Below are 9,130 nucleotides of genomic sequence, written 5' to 3'. Positions count from 1 at the left end.
CCCCCCCAATTTCCTGCACGATTACTCAGGTGGCTTTTCCTGTTTCTTCTCTCCCTTCTGGACTTGGGTCCTGGTAATTACTATTGCAGAGACCTGGAAGGACGCCTGCTCTCTCCTCCGCGCCCTCCCCCCACCCTTTTCTCCTTCTGGCCCCGCCTCCGCCGCACAGCCCTTACTTAGCCAGCAGCTAGACAGCTGTGTTCAATCAGAAACCACTTACAACTCCAGACGATTCAAAGGGGGAAACTTCGGCGTGAAGTGCCGCTCGGCTCCGGCTCTCTCCAGCTCTTTCCTGCCGGGAACCGGAGGCACAGACCGTCCTCGCACCACTGCCCGGGCTTCTCCCGGAGCGTGCCCGAGCTCTGCCCGGGGCCGGCGCGACCTGCCCGCTTGCCGGGTAATGGGGTTCCGCGCGGTACCGTAGGAGAGTCGAGGCGGCATCGCCCCGGGACTCCGCGGTGGGCGCGCGGGCGGGTCCCGGCGCCGGCTCGGCCGCTGCAGCTGCTGCGAGTGTAACCCTCTTGCCCAGCCTCCAGCAGCAATGGTTCGCCGGTGAGATTCCTGCGGGACTTTCCGTGCCGAGCTTCTGCATCCTCTTCGCCGCTGTCCTGGGTGAAAATGGCTGTCTAGACTGAAATGTGCCGGCGGGGAGCAAGCCCAGGCTATCCAGCCTAAGCCAGTCTCCAAGGCTCCGAGGTCTGGGGACGAGCCCGGCTCTGAAAAGTGCAGGCATGAATTCTGGAGTTGCCGTGAAATATGGAAACGACTCCTCAGCCGAGCTGAGTGAGGTAAGGAACTGCTGAGGTCCGGAGCTCGGGTTTCCTTGCCCCGGCTTCCCGCATCACTCTAGTCTTTCCCTACCCCACCCCTCGTGATCCCAGGCTGGAAGCGACGCAACTAAAGATTGATGGATTTTTTTTTTTCTGGATCTTGTTTTAACTTGTGCTACTCAGGATCTGACCTGAACTGCCTTGATATTTCACCCTGAACCAAGTGGCTTAGAAAAGAAACAGCTCTCCAGAGCCACCTAGGCGTTTTATTCCCAAGAGTGTGGACCCCAATCCCTTCACTCCCGCCTCCTTTATTATATGCTACATTCCTTGCGGCAGTCGGAACGTTGAGCTTAAAGCCTCAATAACTAGTTTGGTAGGGCCGGGGAGATGGTTGTGCTGGAGACCGGGAAAGGACGGATTATTAAACCTCTCACTTGGCGCCCACGTGTGCTGCGTTTGCTAGGGTTCAGGCAAGGTGGTCCCTTCCTGGGTAGAGATGAATGACCTGCACCGGGTGGGGTGGGGGTGGAGGGGCGGGGAGAGGAAGCACATCAAAGCCACTTGGAACTTTATTTCCTGCCTGGATATGGACTCCTGTGTCTTTGAGACCACATTTGCAATTCCTGGGTTTGCACTGAAGTGTTTGAGACCCGCTTTGAAATTAAATCTGCATCAAACAGTATGCAAAAATATGAGCGGAAAGGTGCTCAAAGCCACGTTTGGGGGAAATAGTTACAGGGATGTCTGATCCAATGAAACATATGAAAAGTGATAGGAAACCTATAAAAACCAGGTGTTCCAGGGAATAGGGGGACCTTTTGGGTCCCACTTAACACCTTGCCTAGATACTGTGGCCCAGGTCACAAGGTCCTCTGTGCCGCTTAAAAGTACAACTGAAAAGAGAAAGAGGGACCAGAAGACAGAAATGAGAATGAATGGGAAGCAAGAGCTAGTGATGTCAGAAAACAGAGGGAAAATGAGAGGATGCCACTTTTGCGGAGGGGCTCTGGATGGGGGAAATCCAGCGGGGTTTGAAAAAAAAAAATAGCCCTGGTTAGTGGCCTGTATCATGCCTCTGTGTGAACCAGAACTGTCTCCTAACTCCCCCTGCTGACCCCTCCCTCGCCGCCCAGTGATGTGCAAGGCTGGAGAGATGCTGAGTGAGGTGGTAATTGTCATATGGAAGTGAGAGAGGAGGCATGAGGAACTGGGTGAGCTTTGCCAATTTTGTATTCAGGGCAAGATCTGAACTCAAACCCAGAGTCATGCTTCATAACTAACTAAGCCATCCGAGAAGCATTTGGTTGCTATTCTAGGACCGTTTAATAATCGAAACCCACTAATGGTTATCTCCTGGAAAGTTTGTGACAGGGCCCTTTTGTTCAGCCTCTCTCCGTGGTAGCACCTTTAACTCCATCACCTGAAGAAGAGCCAGGAGTAGCGCAGGTGGCTGGGATGCAGACTGGAGATGTGGTTTTATTTGAATAGCTGCAGCATCACCAAGGAGTGCATATCAAGAGGAGCGCAGAGTGTGCAACACAGGAGCTGGAAGAAAGCTGCCCCTTTCTTGGCCTAGCTGCATTAGTTAATCCTTGTTAAAGTTGGTGACCACATGAAAGAATTAGGGTTGCCTTGTGGTCTTGCATTGGCTGGAAAAATCATATTTTAGATCACATGACATGTTCTTGTCCCTAGGGAAACTATCAAGGTTCCCTGCCAACACTCTCCTCCCCAGAGTTCCTGCTCTGGTCCTCAAGACGTGTCCATTCAGTTTTTTTCCTTTCTCTAGAACCAGTTCTGGATCCCATGGTTTAGTTCTTCTCTTCCCATCCAGTACTCTCCTCTCTCTACCATCTGTGTTTGCTTGAAGGTTGTATAGTTAGTTGCAATAGCCAAGCGAGGAGATGGATTATTTTCACTTTTGTATTTATTTAGAGACTTGGTAGTGCAAGAAAAGGGGCGTGGTTCATGTCTATCAACCCTGAATGGCAGTTCAATTGATCTGAATAATGGCTCTGATAGTGATCCTTTCTATAACATCCACAGATCTAAATACTCAGCTGTATTTCTCACAGAGCCTTTGGTATAGAGTTTCTCTCTCTCTCTCTCTCTCTCTCTCTCTCTCTCTCTCTCTCTCTCTCTCTCTCGTATGTGTGAGTGTGTGTGTGCACACACATGCACGCACACACACATGCGCGCACACACACACACACACAGGCATGCACACACACATGCATGCACACGTGCACCGCTTTTCCTTTGATGAACCGCCAGCCAGATGATCCCTTCCCCCTTGGTGGTTGATGTTCCCCTCTTCACCTGGAAGCGTGGCTAATAAAACACCCAGGGTCCCTTTTAGTATTCCTTATTGCCCAGGAGCCTGGAAGCTGTCTGGAGGTCACTGGAGGGGTCACGTGCTGGCTGGAATGCCTGCTGTTCACTGGGCATTTCTGAGACAGGAAGGTCCCTGAAAGGACCCACCATTGTCCCAGTGTCGTCAATAAGAGGTCTTTTAAGGGTATTGACTTCTGAGCTCAACCCGTCTACAGGAATCTTCTAGCCTTAGCCACGGGAGGCACTCTGTGACAGTAATGTTGACACTGAACCGGAGGGAGTGACAGTTTCTACATGACGCCTGCTAAGACCCTAGTGGGAGCAGTTTTCCTTTGGTGACCAGTGGACAGACTGGTCTCTGGATGCCACTAGAGACAGACAGCTGTGGGAGTATGGCTGCCAGGGCCAGGAGGTAGGGAGACCTAGGGCTCAATGGTTCACCATTGGTTGTTTTGCAGGTGTAAGAGCTAAGATAAAGACAGGAAATTCCTTAACGTGTTCTTTTTGTCTATTTTGTAACCCTTCAATTTGAATGATGGCATTTCGAGACCCTGTGAGTTGATTACAGGAGGACAAATTGCCTCTTTCTCTGAACACCCCAGTGTATTTTTATTTCCACCCCAAAACGCTTGCATCAAGTTTGAACAGACGAGGCAGTAGTAGGAATAAATACAGAAAGGGCTGGAAATTTGAGAAGCATGAACTTCTGATTTGTTTTCTTAGCTGTTCCCTGTCCCTGTCAAAGACTGCAGACTGTTTTTTTAACATGAGGTTAAAGAAGGATTTCATCATCAGCCAAATTAAAAATGCCTTGAGAAATTAAACGATTCATGTTCAGCTTCACTCCCCTCCCGGTCAGGAAACTGAATAGGCCACACTTTCAATAGCATTAAGTCAGATTCAGCCAACGCTCGTCAAGGGAAACCTTGGGTGTCTTCCTCGTTGGCTTCAGTTTTGACCAGCAGTTTATCTCTCTCTGTAGAACGCGTGGGGCCAGTCAGGGGGCGAACTGGACTTCATAGCCAGTCACTCCGCTGGACGTGTAGACCAAGTCAGATTTGGAAAGAGCGTGCCTCGAGGTGCAGCAGTGTCGAGATGCTGTTCAAGTTCACTCATCGTTAAGGAACAGCTGTCTGCATGGGCTGCTCGTCTGGTAGACAGCTACCTATTTATGTGGAAACATCAGGATGTATTTGTAAAGTTTTACATTTCCTGGTAATCCTTAAAACCTCCGGAGATGAAGAAGTGTTATTTTCTTCAGGAAATTTCCGAAGCAATCAACTTTTATTCTTTGCCCTTTTCATGTTACTTGAACACTGAGTGGGCAGAAATCCTCCCTCCTTGTGCTGCAAAGATTGCCCACTGCTCAAGTGATGCTGTCTTCTGCCTGTTTCTCTGAAGTCTTTTTTTATTTGTTCTGTCCACTCCCAAGCAGAGCAGAGGCAATACTGCAGGCCTTCCTCCTTTACTTGCTGCGTGACATCCCCTGTGGCTTTATTGACACTCCAGTTAAGAGGCACGCCTCTGTGGAAGAAAGTTGTTCTTTGCATAGATGATCCTGTGTGTGTGCACAGCCATTTCATGGCTGTGCTTATTCTTTGCCACAGATTAATCACATCAGCATTGCAAGCAGCTTGAAAGATCACCCGGTTTCCCCATGCTCTGTATTTTGTATCTCTCTGTCTTTAAAGAATCACATGGCACTGTAATAAACTGCTTAGTGCTGACTTAGCCAATAAACAACAGAACAAGACAAGATGTGGAGTTTGGCACATAGGTAGGTGTCTTACAGATGTTTGGTTTCTGGATGCCTACTGCTTGCTTTCCTTCCTGGAACTGATGTTAAATGCTTAGTTTGAGATGTTTTCCCACCCTTTTTCATGTCAATAGTTATCTAACACACTCAAAATTTATGCACTTAAGATGACAATCGTGTGTGGAAAGATGGTTCAGTGGTTAAGAGTGCTTGGTGTTCTTACAAGGGCCAGAGTCTATGGAAGTCAGGTGGCTCATAACTACCAGAACCTCCAGCTCTAGGGTACTGAATACTCTCTTCTGACCTCTGTGGGCGCGCACACACGTGTACAGATATGTAATTGCAGACACACATATGAATAAAATTGAAATAAACCTTTCAAAGTATAGTAGTCTTGTTCATGGTCTGACCAGAGCTAGGGGCTTAAACACACGTGGCTGAGAGGCTGCTTTTGTCCCCGAGCTGGCAGAGCAGCTCACTTCTCTTCCATATAGCTCGCTCTGTTTGTTGCTCACAGTTGCATGATGTCATGGCAGGATCGGGTTCAAGTTTGAAGGTTAATTTTTTGTGTGTGTATGGGGGGGGGATGTGTATGGCAGGAATGGTTTGTGATAAGCTCTTGTGTAGCCCAGGCTGGTCTTGATTTTGCTTTGTAGCCTCTTGAGCTCACCTGTTGGAATTATAGGCTTGAGCCACCATACCTAATTTGTGTAGTGCTGATGATCAAAACCCAGGGTGTTGCGTGTGCTGAGAAAGCACCCTGCCCGTTAGCCCCAGATCTGCTGGTAGATTTCTTACCAGGACTGGTACTGGCATATGGTCACTTTTGTTGTTTGGAATAGCTGCGTGGCCAGCCCACAGTCCAAGGAGTAAAGAAATGGATCCCACATCTCCTAGAGAGGAGTGAGAGAAAACATATTTTATCCACCCCAGAGGCCACAAAATGACATCGCCTGTCTGGGCTCAGGTCCCATAATCCTGATGTCTCGTAGCAATTGCAATGGTTTTCCATTTTAGCTCTTCTTTCTGAGACTTGGAGTAACTAGCATTTTTTAAAACACTGCCTGGAAAATTGACATTCTTAACTGTTAAGGAAAAAAAAAACAAATAAACAAACAAAAAACCAGCTCATGAGAGACATTGTCATACTCATAATACGGATACAGAAAATGAGATACCAAAAGTGAGACATCAGGCTAGTGAGATAGAGATAGCTTAGTGGACAAAGCCACTCAAAGCCCGATGACCTGGGTTCCTCAAGTCACCATGGGAGACTTAACTACTGATAGTTGAAAGGTGTCTTCTATTTTCAACACTTGGTCACATACACATGATCTCTAGTCTGTCAGGGGTGTCAGGTCCCTTGGAACTGGAGTTATAGACAGCTGTGAGCTGCCACGTGAGTTGCGGGAATTGAACCCTGGTCCTCTGGATGAGTAAACGGTGCTCTTAACTGCTGAGTCATCTTTCTAGTCCCAATAACACACCATCTTACCAAGGCTGAGCAGCTCCTACAGGCGCCCAGGCTGGCTTTCTCTACAGTGGCCACATTCTACCCTGCTTCCTTTTATTAGTCTCTGTTACAGCCCTCAGCTTCTGATCACTTGTGCTTAGAAGGGAGCATTTTATTTAATAAACCTGTTTAACTTGGTTTGTATTGTAATCCCTGAGCAATGCTCAGATATGTGTTTTGATAACAATGAAATGGACAGGATTAGAATGAAGGGCCCTAGCTGCCACCATCAGCCTTCCCGGGGCAGAAGAATTCCAGGCATTGAGTTTCCAGGTCCTGAAAGCAGATGAGTTGATAAGAGTGGAATGATCCTTGGTCAGCAGGGGAGACAGCACTGCAGCTTGCTGGCTGTGCACTCGGGCACCTGAGGACTAATGCTTTGAAATTTGAGGTACCAGGATGGGGCGGGGGGGCGGGGGGAATAAAGCTTCTCCTGTCTCCAGAACTAGGACTCGTCCCGTCCCTGCAGGCAGAACTCTGGTTCCTATTATAGCTGGCCAAATCACTGTGGGGCAGAGGTTGCTGAGGTTGGCCGCTGAGGCTCTGTATGGCTAGTGTGTACCCAGTGTCACACTGGGGCCATGTGTCAGACCCAGTAGACGAGAAGCAGGCGGAGCCAAAGATGGGTGCCTGTGGCTAGAACCAGGTGGACGCCTCAGTCACAGGAAAAGGCGAAGAAGTGTGACGTAAGAGCTGATTGGCTAGGCAGAGATTAGGTTTGTGATAGGGGAGGGGGAGGGGTAGAGGGAGAGTGAACAAAATGAATATAAGAACTCTGGGCTCAGTGTGGGCTTGAAGCTTTTAACTCCTACCCGAGACTGTTTTCTTCTTAAGAAACTTCCTTAAGGAAGTTCATGTTGGTACAAGATTTGAGATGCCAGGGTGAGTGGGCAGACTAACTGGTGTAGAGAATGTCATAATGGGGATGCTTAGGCAATAAAGCCTTCGGTGCCTAGTGGTGATTTCCCCAGGGCGGTTCACAAGGAAGGCTTCCTCTTAGGAGAGGAGGCAACTGGGGGTCTAATCTGCATTCACAGCAAAATGAAGCTGCTGATGAACACATCCCTGAAAGCAGGATTATATGTTAGGTATTACCTGCATTCTGGGAGAGGAGTTTCTGCTGGGAAGAGGGTAGAATGGGACAAGACTAAAATAGGTAAAATGAATAAATGAATGAATAAATAAATAAATAAATACAAAAAGGCTCAAAACTTTGTAGCTAGGTTATTTATGTGAGAGAAATATATGGTTATTTTCTTAAACTGTTGAATCAAACTTCTAGCCGTACTCTTTCATTCTCTAAAGAAAAGTTACCTGCATTACACAGACAAGCTCCATTAGCCCAGCAAATACCGAGCAGCCCTCGGAACTTCTGATTTTCATATGAATGTTCTTTTTCTCTTGTTGACTCCAACCGCTAAAGTTATCACGGGAGACAGAGGAGTCTTTTTAGAAGGCTTGCATTATCATAATGAGTGACTAAGGTGGTTTCTGTACCAATCCTTCAAAATAGTGCTTAAGTCAGCAAAGACGTTAAGCCGGGAGAAAGAAAGCCCCTAAGGGAAAAAAAATTCCAAAATTAGCTACTATAGATTCATAAAGAAAGCTGTAGGTTTGGCTCATTGACTTTGCAGTAAACGTAGGGTGGTTGAAGCTTGTGTGGGGAAAGACACTCAGAACTTGATTTGGCAGGTATTGTGAGGCAGAGATTTTACGAGGTTTTGGAACACATGGTGAGACAAATGGGCTAGAGCCCAAGAGTTCTCGTGTCTGACTCGTGATAAATAGAAACTTGATTGAAGCCTCACTGTGTGTGTGTGTGTGTGTGTGTGTGTGTGTGTTGTGTTAACCTCAGCTGTGTTTAGGAAATGTACTAGAGTAGTTACCACGGGGGAAGAATGCCAACATGGAAGGAGAGCTCTCCACAATTAGGAAAGCAAGAGCTTCTCTGGTTGGTTGACTGGGGAGAGTGGGAGTAATTGCTTGTATTGCCTTCCTATGAGTTTTATGAACCTGTTTGCAAAATACTTGGTTTCCTTGGAGTCTTTGCTCTCCTCCATATCCATATCCTTGTGGCCTCTCCAGGCTAGTTCTGTCTCTGCTCATTTGTGTTCTGAACGGCTATGTAACCCACATGTGTGACGGCCTCCTTAGGGACACCCTGGGATCATTACCAGCCTATCCTAAGCAATACTAATCACTTGATTGTCAGCTTCTATTTGATGGGGCAGGGGCAGGACACTGGCAGACTTCAAAGCTGCCTGTCTGCGCTGACTTCCAGTAGTTTGGTGTGAGAGCTGAGATGGCCTTGACTGCCTTTCTATTTTGGTTAGGTACGTATTTGATGAAATTCATGAATGTGGCTTGCTATCTCTTCCCCATTCATTTAGTCAATAAATATTGTGTGTCAGAACTATCTTAGGTCTGGGGTACAGCAAACACAACTGATGGAGCCTTTGTTGTAAAGGACCTTACCTTCTGATGGGAGCCACACAATGTGCATGTGTAAGTGTATGTCCAGTAATGTGTTCTATGAAGGACAGTGCAAGCGCAGAGGAAGAGGGAGGGAGGGGTGCATTCTCGTGATCAGGGAAGACCTCTCTGTGGAGTCAACAGCTAAGATCTACCTAAGAGTCAGGGGTCGAGAGGGAGAAAATGGGAACAGCTCCTTCAGACAGATGCCAGAGTCTGTCTGGTGGGTTTAAGGGGCATCAAGATGGTGGCACATGAAGCAAAGGAGCATGGGAGGAGCTG

The 9,130-nt window shown here is 47.8% G+C and overlaps 2 protein-coding genes across 3 annotated transcripts in view; one reads left to right on the top strand and one right to left on the bottom strand.

Annotated features, from left to right (window-relative positions):
• Mcc (MCC, WNT signaling pathway regulator) overlaps nucleotides 1-9,130 on the top strand; it is a 279,416-nt gene that overhangs the window by 53,385 nt on the left and 216,901 nt on the right. Inside the window, exon 1 of one of the 2 annotated variants that reach the window (XM_026783513.1) lies at nucleotides 236-788. The exons of the other annotated variant lie outside the window; for it this stretch is intronic. Coding sequence (XP_026639314.1) covers nucleotides 732-788 — 57 coding nt within the window. The 5' untranslated portion in view covers nucleotides 236-731. Of the gene's footprint in view, nucleotides 1-235; nucleotides 789-9,130 lie in introns of those variants that run through there. 2 annotated transcript variants of the gene reach the window in all.
• The window catches only part of LOC113457098, a 45,047-nt gene that overhangs the window by 4,157 nt on the left and 31,760 nt on the right, over nucleotides 1-9,130 (bottom strand). Inside the window, exon 3 of the mRNA XM_026783577.1 lies at nucleotides 221-779. Within this exon, the coding sequence (XP_026639378.1) occupies nucleotides 221-779 (559 nt within the window). The remainder of the gene's footprint in view (nucleotides 1-220; nucleotides 780-9,130) is intronic.

The sequence above is a fragment of the Microtus ochrogaster genome, chromosome 18 (assembly GCF_000317375.1).
Source record: "Microtus ochrogaster isolate Prairie Vole_2 chromosome 18, MicOch1.0, whole genome shotgun sequence".
NCBI lineage: Eukaryota > Metazoa > Chordata > Mammalia > Rodentia > Cricetidae > Microtus > Microtus ochrogaster.
The sequence above is the reverse complement of the archived record's forward strand: the minus strand, read 5'-3'. Positions and strand labels throughout refer to the sequence as shown.